Source organism: Raphanus sativus, unplaced genomic scaffold, assembly GCF_000801105.2.
Source record: "Raphanus sativus cultivar WK10039 unplaced genomic scaffold, ASM80110v3 Scaffold1453, whole genome shotgun sequence".
Taxonomy (NCBI): domain Eukaryota; kingdom Viridiplantae; phylum Streptophyta; class Magnoliopsida; order Brassicales; family Brassicaceae; genus Raphanus; species Raphanus sativus.
This window is the reverse complement of record NW_026616764.1, coordinates 136-22,051: the sequence shown is the minus strand read 5'-3', so window position 1 is coordinate 22,051 and position 21,916 is coordinate 136. Positions and strand designations below refer to the sequence as shown.

At 34.5% G+C, this 21,916-nt stretch overlaps 4 protein-coding genes and 1 pseudogene across 4 annotated transcripts; all 5 read left to right on the top strand.

The window, feature by feature from the left end:
- Positions 1–1,157: 1,157 nt before the first annotated feature.
- Positions 1,158–2,564, top strand: LOC108856963 (glutathione S-transferase DHAR3, chloroplastic-like). Its single transcript, XM_018630879.1, has 6 exons — positions 1,158–1,350; positions 1,613–1,703; positions 1,806–1,949; positions 2,044–2,161; positions 2,245–2,385; positions 2,478–2,564. Exons 1-6 carry the CDS (start codon positions 1,158–1,160, stop codon positions 2,562–2,564), a joined length of 774 nt encoding a protein of 257 aa, XP_018486381.1.
- A 997-nt stretch (positions 2,565–3,561) lies between these two features.
- Positions 3,562–5,476, top strand: LOC108846430 (zinc finger BED domain-containing protein RICESLEEPER 2-like). The gene is made up of 5 exons (XM_018619662.1): positions 3,562–3,652; positions 3,702–3,811; positions 3,894–3,922; positions 4,009–4,157; positions 4,335–5,476. Exons 1-5 carry the CDS (start codon positions 3,562–3,564, stop codon positions 5,474–5,476), a joined length of 1,521 nt encoding a protein of 506 aa, XP_018475164.1.
- Positions 5,476–15,872, top strand: LOC108846419 (uncharacterized; annotated as a pseudogene).
- Positions 15,873–17,636: 1,764 nt separating this feature from the next.
- LOC130504250 (origin of replication complex subunit 3-like) lies at positions 17,637–18,522 on the top strand. The gene is made up of 4 exons (XM_056998848.1): positions 17,637–17,644; positions 17,854–17,981; positions 18,074–18,241; positions 18,417–18,522. The coding sequence occupies exons 2-4, from the start codon at positions 17,923–17,925 to the stop codon at positions 18,520–18,522; spliced, it is 333 nt and encodes a 110-aa protein (XP_056854828.1). The 5' UTR covers positions 17,637–17,644; positions 17,854–17,922.
- A 1,373-nt stretch (positions 18,523–19,895) lies between these two features.
- Positions 19,896–21,635, top strand: LOC130504249 (glycosyl hydrolase 5 family protein-like; the record flags this gene model as incomplete). The annotated part of the gene is given in 4 exon segments (XM_056998847.1): positions 19,896–20,318; positions 20,557–20,804; positions 21,111–21,462; positions 21,464–21,635. Coding segments are annotated over 4 exon segments (1,174 nt in total), but the record flags the coding sequence as incomplete, so codon positions are not given.
- Between the last annotated feature and the right edge of the window lie 281 nt (positions 21,636–21,916).

The window sequence follows — 21,916 nt, the reverse complement described above, 5'->3', positions numbered from 1 at the left end:
TATATTTTTCGTACCACTAGTGCTTTTTGTTCTAAAATCTCCTAACTGGACTCAAAAAATAATAATTGCCATACAAGTATTGTGTAAGTTCTATATCAAGACCGTGAATGTCCAACTAATTTTGTGAACATGAATATTTTAAAGTCTAAATATATAGAACTTTGCATATATGTAGGACCCGGTCTACAATCCAAAAAACTTCTCTTCCACCCATCAACGGGCCTTTGCGTCACCAGTAATCTCTCAAACAATTTACCAACACTTCGATTGGAACAATGCCGTAAAGCCGAGCCGTCGACCTTTGATCCTAGTGAAGGTATTCTTTGGGAGTAACAAAATGTGCGTCGAGGCTCCAGATGCTGTTGGACAGAAGGTGAAACTTGGAGTTGGCACAAAGTGCTCTAAGTTGGGACAAACCTCAGCCACTCACATGCATTTGTCGTTTAAGACAACCAGTAATGGTTCGTTGCTATGTCTTGATGTGGATGAACGTGACAACAGCATCGTCGCTAAACCTTGCAAGTGTTTGACCAAGGATGCTTCTTGTGACCCAGCGAGCCAATGGTTCAAAGTTCTTTAAATTATGTTTGTTTTCTTTATAAAAAGATCATGTTCTTTATGTTTATACTCGGGACAATATATATGTAATCAAGATTATGATCGAGCATGTTCTGATGTTCATATTAATTTCTTAAATTGAAAAATAAAATCAATATTGAAACTTTGTGTCAAAATAGTCAGGGATATCATAGTCAAATGGTAAGGAAAGAGGTTCAGACGCTGTTCAACCTATTTTATGGATCTATGTTTACGGCTCATACCCGTAGAGAGGGATTATCCATGGCTTGTATTTCCTTTTGCCGATTAGTCTACATTTTTTGATAAGCATGAGATATTCCAGGTTAATAAAAAGAAAAAAAAATTGTGTCAAAATACCCAACTATTCTTGCAATAGTATTGGTCTACTATGAGTAAAACAAAGTAGGCTCAGTGTTGAAGAAACTGAGGCCCATATTAGTAGTTACGTGAAATCTTAAACTCGCCACGTGTCAGTCAACTTAGCCACTGAGAATTCTCCAGATTATGTGAGTCATCTGACAAGTCTACGGTCTGAATAAAAGAACTGTTGGAAAATCAACCAGAACACTGACAAAAATATGATAAGCCTTAGGTTTCAACCAAGCACCGCCGGTGTTCTGTCGGCGTCAGTCAGCCGCGCCGGATTTATCAAGCGGTGCGGTTTGACTAAACCGAGAAGAACCGCCCGGTTCGGAACGATGGCTTTGGCGGCTGCTCCTCTCGAAATCTGCGTCAAAGCTTCCATCACCACACCCAACAAGCTCGGAGACTGTTAGTTCTCTCTCTCTCTTGACTGAAACTTTAAAATGTAGATGATAAAGTTTTATTCATCTTTTGCTCAATTGTCCCTTGCAGATAGATACTTAAAAAGCATTTTGTGTTTTAACGTAATTGGTGCTTAGACTGTTTCTTAGTTTAGAAATCTGAAACTATATCAAAAAATGGTATATAATAAAAAAACGCAAACTTGATTGCTTTTATGTCTACTATTACTCCATGAGTTGAGTAAATGCATAATTTATGTTGTTGGTAGGCCCTTTTTGCCAAAGGGTGTTGCTGACCATGGAGGAGAAACATGTAACGTATGACATGAAAATGGTAGATTTGAGTAACAAGCCAGAGTGGTGAGTTCTTGGGGGTCTCCTCTTAATGCTTTTTGGAGTTCACATTGGTTCCTGATTACTTTTTCTCAATGTGTTGTTAATCCTTGTTTAATGTTTTTCCAGGTTCTTGCAAATTAGTGCAGAAGGTAAAGTCCCAGTGGTGAAGTTTGATGGGAAATGGGTTCCGGATTCTGATGTCATAACACAAGCTTTGGAAGACAAGTACCCTGAGCCTCCTCTAACAACCCCACCCGAAAAGTCTTCAGTGTAATTTCTCAGTCCCTATGTTGTGTACCTAATGGTTTCCTTGGCTGAAAATTTGCATCTTCCAGTTTTAGTAACTTCTAATTTATCCCCGCAGTGAGTCCAAGATCTTCTCCACGTTTATCGGTTTTCTTAAGAGCAAAGATTCAGGAGATGGAACTGAGCAAGCTTTACTGAATGAGCTTAGTACATTCAACGACTATCTCAAAGAAAATGTAAGCTCTTTCTGTCTTGATCTCTTCCATAACTTAGTCTTCGATTATGTGTTACATCTTTGATTACTTCCTTAACTATGAAGGGACCTAACATAAACAGAGAGAAGATTTCAGCAGCAGACTTGTCCTTGGCGCCTAAGTTATACCACATGAAGATTGCACTTGGACATTTCAAGAACTGGTCTGTTCCAGATTCACTTCCTTCTCTCAAATCCTACATGGAGGTAATAAGGCCCTTTTAATTCCTCTTGCGATCAGTTTCTTCTCATTCGGTTTAACTAATTACCACACTCGGATGATGATGGTTTTGTTACAGAATGTGTTCTCGAGGGAATCGTTCAAGAAAACAGAGGCGCAGACAGAGGATGTAATTGCTGGTTGGAGACCAAAGGTGATGGGTTAAAGAGCAAAAAAATGGTTTAGATGTTGGCCTCATCACTCAAGTCAAGAGATCCATCAATCTTCTCTCTTGCTTCCTTCTAGTACAATGTAAAAACACAATAATAATAATAATCAAATCTTCTTCAAGTGTTGTTAACAATAAGTGTGGCGCGCCAGAGCAATAAACACAGACTATACAGTGAATGAAAACTATATTGCAATCGTCTGTGCTAGGCCGGGGCATAATTAACCATAACCGAAACCCGATCCTTAACCCGATCCGAATTGTCGGTACCGGTACGGTAACGGTTCTGGCGAAATACCCGGTTGGGTGCTACATTTCCAATAATTTGGACATCGGGTCGGTTCGGTAGAGAACCATGGTCCACATTAATAACCGTTGGAAACCGATATTATATGTTTAATAATTATGTTGGTGTAATTCATTAGTTCCGAGAAGAATTCCTTGACTTTTCCTCCTCTTCGGCCCTTCCTCTTCCTCTACGGTTTGGCGAACCCTAATTCCCAAACGAAACTCCTCGAGATCCAATCACGCATGCGCTGCAAAAGCTTCAAAATGGCCACTATAAATATCCCAATCTTTCAGTCTTGTGCTCCATCCGCAACCTCTAACAATCAATCACAGGTTGGTATCCTCTAAGTTTGAAATCGATACGAAATTTTGTGTGTTCATCTATTAAGTTTTGATATTCACGGATTATATCATTTACAAGTGTGGGATAGCTTTGTTTAGGCATCGATTACGATTTATACCTTTAGCATTTGGTTTCAAAATCGAGTACAGTTTATAGCTTTGATCAATTTAGTTTTGGAATATTTATAAGATAGTTTATTAATTTAATTTCTTCTTTGTTATGTGTATCTGTGTGTGATTTCTAAACTGTTTATTTTTCTTGTTCTTGCGCAGATGGATTCAAATTCTTCTCTTGGTCGAGGAACTTGTAGCAAAGATGATGAGAGAGACTTGCAAACTCCAGACAGTAACCGAGTGAAAAGGAATGCTTCTCAAGCAAGTCAAGCTTAAAGGATTCTCCCAGCAAGATCAGACATGTGGCTGCATTTCACAAGGACTAAGGAGGACAGAGACAGGTGCTTATGCAACTACTGCAGAAGGATTTCTCCTGTATCACCTCATCAGGGACATCAAACCTGAGGAAGCATCATGAAATTTGCAAGGAACATAAGGCGTGGAAAGCTGGCCAAGCTGATAAACAGGATGTTATTGACAAGGAAGGAAAGCTGAAGAAGGCAAAATTCACGGATTCTATATTTAGAGAAGCAACAAACGAGATGCTTATTTTAGGACAACTGCCTTTAGGATTTGTTGAAGGCGTGGCTTGGAAGCATTTCTGTAACAAGGTTAGCTTAAATACTTCTTATATATGTTGTTCATCTAGTGTTTCATTTTCTTATAATTAATGTGGTGTGATTTGATTTTTTTGTAGGCAAACTACACCTCCTCATTCAAGAAGATCAGCGAGAAAAGACATTGTCAAGATATACAATGAAAAGAAAGAGGCACTGAAGAAATGGTTCTCATGCAATAAACAACGAGTGTCTATCACTACTGATATTTGGGTTTCGCAAACAACAGGTAATAACTTTAATCAATATGCAGCTTATAGTTTGATCATTATACATTAACCAATATACAGTTTTTGCATAACTTGTTAGATATTAATCTCTCTGTATCTTCTTTGCAGGCGCTAGTTATATGGTTGTCACTGCGCATTTCATTGATGAGTACTGGAGTTAAACAAGCTGATCATAGGATTCAAGCACATCACAGATCACAAAGGTCGGACCATTGCTTCTGTTTTGCTAGAATGTTTGGCTGAATGGAGAATCGAGAAGGTGTTCTGTATAACAGTAGACAATGCTTCTGCTAATAGTACTGCTCTGAGGAAGTTTCATTCTGCATTTGCCTTAGTTTCTGACCAGGCTTTTGTGTTAGATGGTGAGTTCTTGCACATGAGGTGTAGTGCGCATATAATTAACTTGATTGTCAGAGATGGAATGGCTGAGGTAGATCACAGCGTGGCTGCAATTAGGAATGGTATCTCCTATTTCAGGTCATACACAAACAAGCTAAGGTCCTTTGAGTGTAAGGTCGATTCAGGCAAGATTACAAGAGGCAGCTTACCTTTGGATGTCAAGACAAGATGGAACTCCACCTACCTGATGCTGACAACAGCCACTAAGTTCAAGGTGGCACTTGACAAGATGGAGGCGGAAGACAGGTTATACAACGACTATTTCTGCGAGATAGAGAATGGAGCAAAGAGGATCGGTCCTCCTCAGCTTAAGGATTGGAAAACCATTGATAAGCTATGCCAGTTCCTCATGATCTTCTACAACTCTACACTGGTGGCATCAGCTTCAACCTCTCTCAACGCGCACAAATGCTATGGTGAGATAGTGACGATAGCAACCGATCTGATAGGTCTCAGCAGCAGTCCAGATCCTGATTTGAAGTCTAAGGCGTCTGAGATGTACAAGAATTTTGACAAGTATTGGGATGGTCTCAAGAATATGAACATGATGTTGGTGGTTGCCACTGTTTTTGATCCTTCCAACAAGCTGGAGCTTGCAAAGATGTGTTTTGAGGAGTTGTATGGAGCAGACAGTATCGAGTACAAGGAGATGTATGACTCGTTGATTGGTGTGTTGAGAAGTTTGTTCAAGGAACACAGTGCAAGACATGGCAGCCGTGGTGATCCGGGTGACAGTTCATCTCAGTCCAAAGAGAAGCCAAAAGACCAGTGTATCGAAAAGATGGACCTAGTTGACGACTGTGCTGGTTATAGGAGGATGGATTTTAGGTACAAACAAAAGCTAAACGAGATTGGTGTTAGAGAGAAAAGGGATGAGTTGGAAACTTACCTCAGAGAAAGTATGGAGACCCGGATTTGATGTTAGGAGTGGAGTTTGATGTGCTCTCATGGTGGAGGAAAAACACTCTGAAGTTTCCTGTCCTATCTCAGATTGCTCGGGATGTTCTTGCAATGCAAGTATCATCTGTTGCTTCTGAGAGTGCTTTTAGCACTAGTGGCAGGATTCTTGACCCGCATAGGAGTTGCCTAACTCATTATATGGTGGAGGTTCTTATGTGTACTGAGCAATGGATGAAACAAGACTTGAAGATGGAGTCAAGGCAGCTTACAAATGCTCAGGTTCTGTCTGATCTTGAAGAAGCTAACAAGCTTGAAAGAGTTAAAAAAAATTTCATTTGCCATTTACTACTTTGCCTAAATGATTCTATTGAAAGCTTTTATTCTTTATTTCTTTTTACAGAGAATGAAACAGCCACAGTCCCTCAAGAAGACAAGGTTCCTGTCCCTGAAGCAGACTAAGTCAAGACTCTCAAGACTTTCAAGAAGCTCAAGCAGTACTCGTTTCCCTTTTTTGTGTTTGGATTTTGAACTTTTGCATCTGTTTCTTTAGTACTATGGTTTGTTTTTCATTTCGGTTATTGATTTCTACATTTTGAACTAGAGGAAGTTATGTTTTGGTGTTTAATTATGAATGTTTGTTTTCGGATGTGATCGGATTTATGAGTTATTTTCGGTTCAATTCAGTTTATTTCGGTTATTTACAGTTACTTTCGGTTACAAAAACCGGACTCGAACCGGAACCATTGTTCCTTTGGAACTTAGCGGATCTTGTAATGAAGTACCGATCCGATCCGAACCTGTCCCATTCCGAACCGAGACCATACTGAAAGAGTATTTTATCCGAATGGGGCGTCTAAGCTAAGACCGAAAAACCCGAAGACCCGTTTCCCTGAACCGAACCCGATCGGGGGACCGAACGCCCAGGCCTATCATATGAAACTAAACTGGACAAAACAGAAAGTAAAAGAAAACCCTGGTTAACCGAACTTGTTTGTTGCACTTGTCCCTGATCTCCTGAGTTCCGAGCCACTTCACTCCTCCCAAAAGACAAAAACAGATCCTGGGAGTGTATTTCAGAATAGAAACAGCAGATCAAATAAATAAGTTGTGTAATTAATGAATTATAGAACAAACTTTAAGAAAAAGAAGAAGAAAACAAACCTTACAAATATATAAAGGATACATAGCCTATAAGCTCGCTTGTAGTCATGGTGGAGAGGAAGCACTTACAATGGAAAACATTCAAATTCCAAACTTTTAAGCATGAAACAACAAAAAATCCAAGCTTTGTTAAGATCTCGACTTTGAAATTCAAAACATCTTTAGTTAGTTAGTTATATTTAAAGGGGAAAGAAATTTTAAATGATTTGGTGTTGCATTAAAAAGAAATTAGGAAAATACATAATTTAAAAAAATCATAGCCTAAAAATATTTCAGTAGCAGAGACTTGTAAATACTACTGAAACAGAAAGACACCTTAAAAAAGACTTTATGTTTTAAATTTTAATAGTATAGATATGTTATTTACATGGTATTCAGGATGACCACTCTGATTCAATGTAAGACAAATGATTTCCATCAAATATTTACATTGTATACACTTTCAATATATAGGGGAGTTGGTTACAACAAATACGAGATTGCCTATAATTTTTACAAAATCATATCTAACAGTGAGTATGTATTTTAAAATAATATATCAATCTACTATACTATTTTAATCGTTTTTTATTCCTCCCACATTTCTATACTATTTTTTTAAATATAAAAATATGTTATTTTTGTCAAATTTATATTTTTTGTCTATCATTTTTGTGTACATAATTGTAATATAAACTCATTTCACGCAAATATTAGACAAATATTACAAATAAATTCAATATGATTTGTTTATCATATGGTCCAAATTATTTCTCTTACATCTCATCCTCTATTATATATTATTTGTAGAGGGTTTAAATAATTTTTTTGTACACTCTAAACAATGTCATCGACATTGTCTTCGTTTTCATTGTTATATATTATTTTATATTTATAAAAGATATATACTATGTTTTGCACATAAAAACAAAATATTACATATTTTAAAATTTTGATTTTATTTAAAATATTATGGACATATATTATAATGTATATTCTGATTTATGGTTTAGTGATTTGGTTTTATGGTTTAGAGTTTAATAGTTGAGAGTTTGGGTTGTAGTATTTAGAGTCTGTGGATGTAGTTTGAATCTTATACTACTTTGATGATATATAATAAAACACTCATGTATCCAGATCAATAAACGTGTGATATAGATGGTTCTTCCTTCTTTTATATGGAATAGTTCCTAATAAATAGAAAGGATATAACCAGATCAAATGTGTCGTAAATATTAGTTTGAGCAATTCTCTCAAATAGATCATTTTTAAGTTTTTGAGTTTCAAATACAAAATGAGCAACATAGATTTTATTAAAGAGACAAAAGAATTTTAAACCCTAGATAAAAAATAATAATTTTTATATAGTTTCGGAATATATGTTTTCAAATTCAAACATTTTATAAAAAAATTTTAAAATTTTTTTCAGAAATTTTCTTTTTTTTAAATTCGAAAATATGTTTTAAAAATATATTTTAATTTTATTTTTAACTTTTAATATATTTTTTTAATTTAGACCTATCCTGAAACTTCACCCCTTAACTCTAAATCATAAAATATAAATTAATTCATCATAAGAGTATAGATGTAATTTACCTCTTTATTAAAACACTAGGATAAGACATGCGCCTTGCGCATGGTGAATTTATATGAAAATTATTTAAAAATATTGTATGAAAAAATAAAATTTATATTCTTGGTTGAATAATATTTTTGGCCCTGAAATAAATTTCTTAAAACTTTTTTTTGTTAATTACACAATTTGTTTACTGATTAGCTGATCCTTTTTTTAAAAACATTTTAGGTCTAAAAATAAATTATCGCATAAGAACCTAACATTTAGACCGAAGAATCTCAAGCCTGTTATCCAGTTACAATGAAAATATGTCAACTCGGGTTTATATCATGATTTAGCAGTTTAAAAGTTAATTATGGTTATAAGAAATTTACATTCAAGTGTCAATCTTTTTTATCTTCAATATTTTTCTCTTTTTATGTCATTTTTTTATTTTGGTTATTGCTCTATATAAATATTGATTTGGAGTTTATTCTCATTTTGTTCTTTTTTTTTGCCTGAGATTTAGAAATGTTTAAAATTTAAAATTATTAAAAAGATATTGCATATCCTTCCTATCTTCAATATTGTTTTCTTTATATGTCAATTTTTTATTTTGGTTATTGCTCGATTTTTGGAGTTTATTCTCTTGTTCTTTTTTTTTGCATGAGATTTAGAAATGTTTAAGATTTAAAATTATTAAAGAGATTTATACTTAGGTTAAGATATGCGTTTGTTCAGAATAAATATTTATATTTATTACTTATTTTATATTCTTCTGCATATTATGAAATAATAAAAATATATCATTAAATGACTAAGAAATCCGCGCATATAAATTAAATGATCCCTCTTTTCCGCAATCATTTTAGGATAAATATATCAAAACAATCAATCTTATCTATGTATATGATGTATAATTAATTTAAATGATGTTTTTTTGTCATCAAACATACAGACTCATACTGACTTTGTACACCAAACTGGTAGCTCAGCATCCATGTGAATGACAAAAGACGATTGTTGTCTGGCACTGCGTGCTAAACGATCTGCCCTTGACTTTGCCGTCCTTGGTACATGAATAAGCTGTGAGCTATGGAAACTGCTTTGTAAGCTCCTGATGTCCTCCAGATAACTTGCAAACGCTGGCCACTCTTCTGGTTCCGAAACCATCTTCACCAATTGAGAACAATCTGTTGCAAACGTAACCTGAAACTGTCGTAAATTCTTCATACATTCCATTGCCCAAATCAATGCTTCCACCTCCGAATGAAGGGGAGACATACTTGCCCGAACATTTCGTGCCCCCATTAAACCCTCATATCCTTCCAGAGTACTAAACCAGCCTTGTCCCGAGTAAGAGTCCTTATCCTTCCACGAACCATCGGTAAAGCACCATCTTCCTGGAATTGAGGGAAGCTGATGAACTTGCGGTGGTATGGAAGATCGGATGGTCAAATCTTGGGCCGCAGCCCACATGGTAGATTCCGTCTCAGCCAGCTTTAGTGTATCCCTAGCATCAACATCCAGGTTACTGAAGACCTTGTTGTTCTTTGCTTTCCAAATGTACCATAGGATCCATGCAAACTGATGATCATTCATCTTGGGTAAGACTCTCCAGAATAAATGATCCATGTTAGCAAACAATGATTCCGAGGGGAACACATTTGGATTTGTTGGTATAATTGACAACGCCCATATTTGCCGCGCTGGAGAACATTCAAAGAATACATGATTCAAATATTCCTCAGCACTCCCACATCTGTTGCAAGTAATTTCTCCTTGCATTCTTTGGGATTTTAATTTTTTTTTGACCGCAACACACCCTGATACAATCTGCCAAAGAAAATGCTTTATTTTTGGTGGACACTTAACCTGCCAACAAAAAGCTTTCAACACCTCTACCGTCGGTCCATAGCAAGCTAGTTGTTTTTCTTTGTCGGGGTAGACCCTTTCCACCTCGTATCCTGATTTAACCATATATTTTCTATTGTTGGTGAAATGCCAGCCGTCCTTATCTTCTATACAAAACCTACTAAGAGGTGTACTTTCAATAATCTTGGCATCCAATGGATCCACCAAAGCCCTAATGGCTTGTGAGTTCCAAGTCCTAGAACCTGGAGTAATAAGAGAGTCAACCGTAAGTTCCGGGAATAAGTTGTGATGATTTTTGTTTGCAGGTCTCGGGCGAGTGGTTGGGAGCCAAGGGTCACTCCATACTGAAATAGATGAACCTGTTCCCACCCTTTTAATTAGTCCTTTGCTAACCAGAGATCTAGCTGATACGATACTCCTCCATCCATATGATGGGGAGTAAGAACAGATTGGTTCCAGGGGTGAAGCGTTCCTAAAATACCGACCCTTGAATACTCTAGCGAATAGAGTATCCGGTTTATTTATTAGACGCCAAAGTTGTTTTCCAAGCATTGCAGTATTGAAATTCAAGATATCCTTAAAACCCAAACCACCCTCCTCCTTAGGAAGGCACACCTTGTCCTATGATTTCCAATGCATGCCCTTTGTACTTCCCTCGGGACTCCATCAAAATTTTGCGACCGTACTCGTAAGCCTCTTAATAGTAGTTTTTGGTAGTCTATAACAGGACATTACATGTTTTGGTAAAGCCGTCACTACCGACTTAATGACCATTTCCTTACCTCCTTTAGTAAAGTACCGAAATGTCCACCCATTAATTCTTGTATCTAGTCGATCTTGTACGAATCCAAATACTTGTATCTTTGATCCACTTAGATTTTCTGGTAATCCCAGATATGACCCCATACCTCCTATATTCTGAATCCCCAATATATCCCTCATCTCTTGCCTCCTAGATTCCTCAATTTTATGTCCAAATTGAATTGACGATTTTTGAAAATTAATCAGTTGATCCGAGACTGCCTCATACTCCTTCAGAATCCTGAGAATAGTCTCACATTCATCCCTCTGTGCCTTACAAAAAAAGAGACTATCATCTGCAAACAGCAGTTGAGATATTGATGGGCAAGCTCTCGCTACTTTCATTCCCGTCAATTGTTTTCCTTGTTCCGCTTTCTTAATATTTACTTTCATTCCCGTCAATTGTTTTTCTTGTTCCGCTTTCTTAATATTCGCAATCAGCGCCTCTGTACACAAAATAAAGAGATATGGAGATAGTGGATCCCCCTGCCTAAGACCCCTTTGTGGGGTTATAAGTCCCTTTGGTTGACCATTTAGTAAAACCCGATACTGAACCGAAGAAATACATCCATCATTAGTTTTGTCCAATGTGAATCAAAACCTAGTATGTTGAGCAGTGCTTGGATAAAATCCCATTCCACCCTATCATATGCTTTACTCATATCCGTCTTTATTGGCATATACTTATTTTGGCAAGATTTATTCGTCCTCAATCCATGAAACATCTCTTGAGCAATCAGAATATTATCTGAAATCAACCTCCCTGGTACAAAATCCGATTGTGTTTCCGATATAAGTCTTGGAAGACATATTTTTAGCCTCTCACAAAGCACTTTTGATATAATCTTGTATCCTACATTGCAGAGACTGATGGGTCTCAACTCAGTCATCCGTGTAGGTCTTTCCGTTTTTGGAATCATACAAATATTTGTAAGATTTAGCCTTGGGTCCATCTCTCCTGTGGTCAAAAAATGATTAACCAATCCCACTAGATCATCCTTTATAATATGCCAGGAAATCTGGAAAAAAGGGCGGTCATTCCATCCGGTCCCGGTGCCTTTTCTGGGTGCATCATAAATAAAGCTTGTTTCACTTCGTCCTCCGTTGCTACCCGGAGAAGACGTTGATTCATCTGAAATGAGATAGCTGGTGTTACCTCCTCCAGGAAATTATCAAAATTGAAAAGATCAGTAGTCGTGAACAGATTTCCGAAGTAATTCACGACCACCTTTTCCACTCCATTCTCATCCATTATCCAAGTACCTGCCTCATCATAAAGTCCCACAATCCTATTGCGAATCCGTCTTTGCCTTGTTAGGGCATGATAGAAGTTAGTATTTAGATCCCCCGATGAATACCACACATTTCTACTTTTCTGATGCCAATACTCCTCTTCATCCTTATATGCATCCTGCAATTTTTTAGAAACCTCAATAATCTCCTTAGAGGAGATAATTTAAATGATATTAACATAGATATATGATATATTTTTAATATGATATTTATTAAATGAGGTTTCTACTCATATGATTTTATGATTATTTACATATTTGTGTAAAAACATTTTACACCAATGAATTGTTTTTTAATGTGAGATGTTTAATAGTTTCAATAACTTATAATCATTTTAAAAACAATGAAGATTTCAAAATTAAAATATTAACTTTTCAATATATGTTCAATGCAAATATCAAAATATAATTATGTATTTTCATATGATGTATAGTTTAATTTAAACGATATGAATATATATATATATATATATATATATATATATATATATATATATATATATATTTATTAACATACACCTATTAAAATAAAATTATTTATTTATATGGTTTTATATCATTGTAACTTATTACATAAAAAAATTAAATATTGATCACAAAAAATTTATGTGCGACTTTTAATAGTTTAGTAATTTATAATGGATATACTATATAATATAACATTTCTTAGAAATTTAATTTTGACTAACAAAATTCTGAATGGATTTTCAAAATTAGCATTCCAATTACGTAACAACTAGGTGATTTTTCAGTGCTCATGCACAGATATAAATATTTATAAAGTAAATATACTATAATAATTAATTGCTATTTACTTTTAATTGAATATTAATTTAAACATAATTTATTTTAATAATATTATATTATTTTTTAAGACATATGATTTTAGATATTTTATATGCTGTCAGTTTTATTTTTTTACAGTCGTTTTAGTTATCATTTGGAATATATTGGTTTACATTTATTTCTTTGAATTCAATTATAATATTTTTATTTAAATATATTAAAATTTTGATCAATTTTATTATTTGCATTTAGGTTGGTTGGTTGGTTGTCTTATATATGTAAATATATTTTAGGATGATTATTTATAAATTAAGATATATTGTGCTTAAAATGAAATAAGAGAAAAACTAAAGTGTCGGATTTCAAATTAAATAAATTAATATAACGATGATATTATGAAGTCTCATGCCTACACATATAAATTTTACAAAAGAACTAAATTGTAATAGTTGATTAATATTTTATTTTCATTTCTTAATATCTTTTAATGCATCCTATAATTTATATTTATAAAACTAATTATTACCATAAAATTATATGTTTTTATTGTTTAATCTATGCTATTAGATATAAGTTGGATTAGTCGAGTTACTCATGTTGTGAGTATATTAAGTTGCATATATTCTTTCAAATTCAACTGAAATATAATTATTTTTACTATAATTAAGTCATATCAAATTATTTTTATTTATCGTTTAATGTGGATGTATTTTTATATATTTATCAATGATCAATAGGAAGTTACATTCATAAGTAACTCATATATTTTTGGAAGCTCATGAACACATATCAATATCTACAGTAATTAAATATTTTATAAATTCTAAATAATTTTTTGACTTAGATTTATTGAATGGTAAACTGAAATTTATTATAAATAATCTTAAAAATAATCTTAAAAATCTGAATTCAAATTTGCTTTTGTATTTTGATTATGGTTATGTTGATTTCAACAAACATAAAAACATAAAATTTTAAAATCAAATTTTATATTAAGAAAACATATAATTAATAATGATAAAATATAATATATCTACCTTGTTAAATTATATCGTTTTATTTTAATTTAAAATATTTTGAAATTATTTGATCAAAAGATGTTTACTGTTAAAATATATTTTCATTTTCTAATATCTATTAAAATAAACAGTAAAAAATTGTGAGTGTATTTGAGAAATTTATTATATAAGTAAAATATAATTTTATAGATATTTTTGCTGTAATTGAAAGATATTATAGTCAAATAAATATATGGAAATAATAAAAACATTTCAATAATACTAATTATAAACTATTTTTAGTGAATGAAACATATATATTTTTATGTTACTTAATTATTGTATGTAATCATCTAAGAAAAAATATATAGATATATTAAATATTTCTATTACTTCGAAATTGTATTGTTTAAATAATGTTTTAAAAATAATAATATTTATTTTTCTAATATCAAGATTATCTATGTGAAATTTTCTTTTATTAATCACATTATATACAAATATATATTTTTATCAAGAAAATATAGATATAAATAAGTATTTTATTACTTCAAAAGTATATTTATTATTATTTTTTAAAAATGGAAAATATTTACTTGTTGGAACTTTCCTTTTTAATGAAATTATTATTATTAGGCATATATTTTCGTTTTCAAATTTGCTTTTAAACTTTAAAATGTTTCCTTTTATTATATATGTTATTTGGAAATTTTAAAAAAGGAAATTAAATAAAAAGTCAATAAAATATTTTAATTGTAATAATTTTAATTCATTAAAGGTATCCGTGTAATCAACCATTACGAGAGTTAACGTGAGCGAGACACATAGGAAACTGACTTCTTAAATAATATTTTTAATAATATAATAGGGATTGAATAAACACTTTTTAATTTAATACAAAACTACATGTTATAAATTTTTAAATATTTTTCTTTTAATAAACAAGAAATATTGATCATTTGAATCCTTAGTGGGTATATTAATGATAAATATTTTTATAGGATTTTCAAAGGATATTTCTCTATTAGTTTCGTTATTACGTTGAAATATTTGCCATTTTCTTAAATTTCTATTGCTAATTTGGTTACTCAAGTCCATCTAACAATTAGCCCAAACAAAAGCGCATTTTGCAGGCAAGCAGAGGGAAAAAACGACTTAGTTTGCAGAAACTTACAAGAGAGAGAGAGATGTCGAAGACGCTGGTGCAGCCGGTAGGGCAGAAGAGAGTTAGACTGAAAAAGCAAGGCAACCACTTCGAGATTGCTTCATTTTTGTTTTGATTATTGAACTTGTGCAGGCTCTTGATGTCTTCCGTGTGCTGCAGAAGCACTTCCCTATAAAGCGTTCTCCTATGAGGCTGCGTCTCACTGTTCCTGTTCAAAGCTAAAAGAATGGGACACTTCTCTTGTCTCCCAAGAAGAATCTGGAACTCAGATGTCCACTGTAATGATTGTATTGCTTTGAGCAGTTTTTTTTCTCTAATCCTGCTCTGATTGTGTTGATACATTCTTGTGCAGGTCTGTGAGATGGAACCGGGACTATTCCGAGAATGTGATTCCCTTGTGAGGAATATGCAGGGGAGATTAAAGATACTCGCTGTATCAGTTCATGCTGAAGGTGACACAAGCATGGATCATTACGATGAGCATGATGATATGGTATTGCAGACCAACAAGCCCTTGTTGCCTACTGAGAGTGAGACAGATCCCGTCGTTGAACTTAGCAAGAAAAATGCAGAAGCAAGAGATGGGTACAGGTACAGAAGGAGAAGGAAAAGGAACCAGGTGCAGCACTTGCAACACGTTCGTTGGGGAAGCTAAGCAACACAGAGAGCATTGTAAGAGTGATTTGCACAAACACAACTTGAAGCCTAAGACTCGTAAACTGCTCCCTCTTACTGCTGAAGAATGCGTGCCTGAGATTGATATCGACGACTCCAAAGCAGATTTGAAAGACTACTCTTTCTGAAATTTACAGATTTTTAATTTTAGTGCCGTCTTTGTTGTACGTTTGATGCTAAATGCAATATCTGGTAGTCGTATGAATACACAAAAGCTGATAAACTGGGTTTCCCTATAATACATGCAATGAATTTTGAATCAGTTTGGATAAGACAACGAAACTGGAGGTTTACACTGTTTTGGTCGAGAGATGGAAACACATGATCCACTGCTACTACGTTGTCAGAATTTAGGAAAGTTTTGTTAACACATCGAAGACGAAATAAATTGAAGGATATAGCACATGATCCATTGCCTCCATGATGAGCAGGTTACTGGTGTCGGTCTTCTATGCAATCCTTGTTGGAGCTTCTGGATAGAAAATTGAATGTACTTATTTCTGATCATAACCAATTTGCGTAGGAATAAAATTACTCGGAGTACTTGTGAAATGCTGCCTCAATTTTTGTTGGACTTGCAAAGGATGCCTAATCCTTGGAGCATAGTAGTTTTGGTCAGTTGACTCTTTTTAATGCGTTTCATGATCATAGGAAGAGCTACTTGATAGTCTTACATGAGCAGATTCTTTGTGTACTCTTTTGTAGTGCATATACGAAGCTGGGAAGTTTGATAAACTTTGATTGCTAGACATATTCTGTGAGACACTTGACCCAGAAGCACGTTACTTGAGGACGTACCAGTGTTATCAGACGGGTTCTGTGCAAGCTTTGGTGAGTTGTGCTGTAAGGAGGAAGGGTGAAATTTTCCCCTCACACAATATTAGCCAAGTATTATTTTAAATTTAGGGACCGCACATACTTTTGTCTTGTGGATCTGTTCAGATGGCATCTCTGTTGCCAAATCTTTTTTTTAAGAAAAGTACTGAAGCTCTTGAACTCAATTTTTTTCTACAGGGATCTTTCACCTGCACAGTTATCTAGCTTGTTGAAAAGCTGGGAAAGACTGACTGCGGAGTTCAGTGAGGTAATCATTAACTAAAATTTATCAAGTTTTAACCATTGCTCTTGACTTGTGCATATTCTGTATGTGGTTTTTAATTCATCTGTCTCTAAAAGAACTTACTTCGTTTTCTTGTTAGTGTCTCTTTCATTTCCTTGAGCTAGAGCAACACTCTGGAATCTTTTTGGATATCTGAAAGATGTTACTTGTTTGGTTGTCTTTGCTGTTAGATTAATGACAAAGTAATGGAATTGCATCCGTTCATGAGAACTGTGGAAGCAGCTGGTCAGAGACCAGGAATCCCTACCAGCCCAAAGTTAGTCTCTGTATATTGTTGTCTATTTAATATAAAGACCATGTATGAGTTTAGAGAATTTCTCATTTTTCAAATTCCCGGCTTTTCTCCTGTAGATCTGTTTGAAAAGTTAGTCTTACCCAGTCGTTAAGTAATCTTACATATACACTAAGTAAAAAGGTTTCACTTTGATGTGACAGAAAGCATGCATCCCGGAGCCATTGAAAGCTTGAAAAGGAGCTTAAAGCCATGACCGATAAGGTTTCCGCAGTCATAGAATTCATGCTAAGGTGAACTTTACCTCCCATTGTCGCCTAAGATGTTATGTACGCGTAGTTGGATTTTACTTGCTCTTGAATTGACTGCCGTAAATGGAAATATGTCACCTAAGCTATTTTGTATGTGTTTTCCGAACTAAACATAGCCTTTTTGTATGGGACAGGGAATATATGAAGGCAGTTGAGACTGTTCCTTTCCATGAAATTTTTTGTTTCAAGAATGCTGATAAACTTCTTTTTTTTGTGAATATTTATAAACTTCAATCTGTAAGTCTTCAGCATTCTAATTCCTCTTGGATTCACCTATACATCCACTACTTGGAAGTTATGTAATAGTTAATCAATTATCATATGCTGCTCCTGTTGCGTCATTCTCATCAACATAAAGCATCTATTCAAATGATTCCTATAGCCATTACGTATGGATTTCGTCCTCTCTTTTTCCCCTTGATCTCATGTCTATATATCGGATTTAGGCTTTGCTTGGAGACCCGAGAGGCAGGATCCAATCAGATCTACTAGAATCTCACAATATCCTCCACTGTATGTGCTGCAGCCAAAGAGGCACAACTCTGTTGCCTTCCATGCACGATACATCGATTTTGTGAGTCCCTTACTTTATTACATGTGTTTACATTATCTTTTGTCTCGATGTGTGTGTTACAACGAAAAAATTTGTGGTAATTAATTAACTAGGTACACGCTGGCGCAAGAGCATGCTGATGTTATCAACCTCCATGACTGGTACCAATCTTTCAAGAGGATACTTTCTCCCCGGAATAGCAAAGCAAAGACAACTTCAAAATCAAAGAAACGGAAAGATAGATGCGAAGAACCAGAACCACCTGCTGAAGCTTCAATTCAGTATCCTTTTTCTGTATTCGCATCGTCTTTCGAAACAATGCTCACTAATAGTTATTCATAAGAGTGCAGGAAGTGGAATCGGTGGTAACATCGACGTACATCCGTGTTTATTCGTTCATTTTTTGCAGGGGCATTTACATAAACGTTTTTTTCCTTAACACTGTGTTTCCAACAGAGCTCGATTTTGTAGAGCTGTAATGGAGCTTCAGATTGCTGGACTTATTCGCATGCCTTCAAAAAGACGTCCTGATTTTGTGCAAAGAGTGGCCTTTAGGGGCTAACTGTTTTTTCCGCTACTACCCGCAAACACAGCTTTTGCGGTTCGTAGCGGTTGTTGGCTTTTCGAAACAATCACAAAACACTACAAATCGCTTCAAACAGCTTCAAACCTCTTAAAATCAAAAGCTGGTTCCAGCAAGCGTTTACGGTTGCGTGCGGTTGCGGAAGGGTAAATTTTTTTCTTTAAAAACAGAATAAATAAAAACAATACTAAAAATATCCAATAAAAATTTAAATTGAAACAATAGAAATTGTAAAATATATTTCAATTTATATTATAAAAATTTAAAACCAAAATATTTTTTATAAATTTTTAAAATTTAATAATATGATTTTATAAATATAAATATTATATTTATTATATTATTATAATTTTTAATATTTTTATAATTATACAAAATGAAAATATTGTTAAATTATTATTTAACAAATGTTTTGTTTGGTAGTTTACCAGTCATAAAAGTCCCGCAAACGCAACAATTTCTAACCGTTGTATCAGTCGTACATATCTCTAGAAAGCACTTAAAATCGCAACCATCCGCAACCGCAAACTCCCGCAACCGCAATCGCAACCGCTGCAGTTATACCAGTCAGGCCTTAGTACTTGAGAATAGTTTTCAGTACTTCGATTATAAGCTTACTTATACTATATAGTTTTCAGTACTTCCACATGTAATCTAAGAGCATGTTTATCCCTCATACCCACTTGGGTTTTTTTTTTTTTTTTTTTCTTTTTCTCTTTGGCCGATTTAAAAAAAAAAAAATTAAAATGCACCATTCGCGGGCCGACACCTGTCGGTGAGGCCCACGAACAGTGAACAAACCCAGCAGCATACGTTTTTTCCTTGGCGACTTTTAGCTCATGTTTGTTCAATTTTGTGGTCTAACAGATGAGTGTGGGGTTTTTTTAATTGCTTCTCTTATGTGGGTTCACATACAATTAAAGGTATAATTATTATGAACATAGACGAGATCTTATTCTAACAAGTAATCAACCAATACTATGTTCAAATTGTTTTTACCTTTTTGTTTTAACAGAACAACAAGATCAATTAGAATTACAAGATCAAAGGATATGGTTATTTTTATCTAATATAAGAGAAGTACAGTAACATAATTTTATTGTTTAGTGTTATAATAATGCAACATATCAAAGTCTTATTAAAGTAGTTAAAATTCCCTAGAAATATAGAGAATCGGTTAACATCATGCATTGTCGATTGTTGTTGGTTTTTCCTCTTTATCTTCTGTTGGAAAAAACAATCATTAACCATAAACACGTAAAATCTGCCAACAACTAGAAACTAAACCAACTTCTTCGATACGTATAAATTGCGAATCAAATTCAAATTGAAGATAATCAAAATCAAAACAAAGAAACACACAACAACAAAAAATGACTAGATCCATCTATTTGTGTATCTCCGTCTTCTTATTCATTTCTTGGATTCCAAAGCTAATCACAAGCTACCCTCTCTCCACAAAATCAAGATGGATCGTGGACGAGAAAGGCCAAAGAGTGAAGCTAGCCTGCGTGAACTGGCCGGCGCATCTCCAGCCCGCGGTGGCTGAAGGGCTAAGCAAACAACCATTAGACTCCATTTCCAAGAAGATTGTCTCAATGGGATTTAACTGCGTTAGGCTCACTTGGCCTCTTGATTTGATGACTAATGACACATTGGCTCTTAAAGTTACCGTCAAACAGTCTTTTGAAAGGTTGAATCTGCTTGATGATGTTCTTGGCATTCAAACTCACAACCCCAAAATCCTTAACCTTCCCATATTCAATGCATTCCAGGTAAAATATTTGGGTATGGCATTGGTTTAATTGATACAATATAAAGCGGTGTGTTTCAATAGTGCTGCAAGGACGGACCTAGATGTTTTCTAAGTCCACCTCTGGCTAGCTATATTAAATTCGAAACAATAACAAAAATCAACCAAACCAAAGTAAATGAAACATTTTCGATGGAATCCCAATATAATGGAACTCTCTCTATATATATAAATATGTTTATTTTGCTTATTGTTATCAGGAAGTGGTATCGAACCTTGGACAAAACGGAGTGATGGTGATACTAGACAACCACTTGACAACGCCAGGATGGTGTTGCAGCGACAACGACCTCGACGCTTTCTTCGAATACCCTAACTTAGATCCCGCCATCTGGGCCAAGGGATTGAGCAAGATGGCTACTCTTTTCCGCAATGTCACTAATGTCGTTGGCATGAGCCTTAGGAACGAACCACGTGGCACCAGAGATTTCCCTGACCTCTGGTTCAGGTACGCATTCCAAATTACTAATATGGCATTTAGAGTATAACCAAGTATGCAACACATGAAAATATTTGAAATGACTATTTAAGTAAATGTGTTTGTACCTTTTGTAGTATTTTCATTTTTCACTAGGTTTTCTTAAAAAAATTGCTAAGTTCACTATTTTCTTTAGAGTTTGGATAAAATTCATAATACATACAGACATAAGCTAGGAGCCTAGGCTTCACCTATACAATGTCAAAAGACCACATATATATAAGAAAAACAAGTACATGCATGCATGCATATTAACTTGTAAATGGCTACGTGAAGGTACATGCCAAAAGGAGGAGAAGCAGTACACGCCGCAAACCCTGAAGTATTAGTCATCCTCTCCGGCATCGACTACGACACAAACCTCTCTTTCCTCCGTGACCGTTTCTTCAACGTCAGCTTCACTAACAAACTCGTCTTCGAGCAACATTGGTACAGCTTCTCCGACGGCCGAGACTCGTGGAAGAAACACAACTCTAACGATTTTTGCGCAAAAATCATCGAAAAAGTCACACATAACGGAGGATTCTTGATGAGTAGAGGCTTTCCTTTGTTCTTGACTGAGTTTGGGGCTAACCTGAGAAGCGGTGACGTTAGCGGAAACCGGTATATGAATTGTCTGGTGGCTTGGGGCTGCGGAGAATGATTTGGATTGGGCGGTTTGGGCGTTAACCGGAGATTATTATTTGAGAACCGGTCAAAAACATATGGTTGAGACTTTTGGCGTTTTGGATCCTAACTGGAAAGAGGTCGCCAACTCTACTTACTTGCAGAAACTCTCCGGAATTCAACTTCCAGTTAGAGGTCAGACTTCTTTTTTCTCCTCTCTCTATATATACTTTAGAAAGAAAATGGTATATATATAAAATGCGGCTTTGGAGTTAAAAAAAACTATAATTATTATATATATATATATATATATATTTGGATCCTAAAATATATATAATGTTAGATTATAAGTTAGACCTCGAATTTTCAAAGATAATTCTGAATCTAACCAAAAGACACGTACATAATCCTGAGTTTTCTTAATTTATATTTTAATTTTAATTTCTTAAGTTAATAAACATCCAAATAAAATGTTT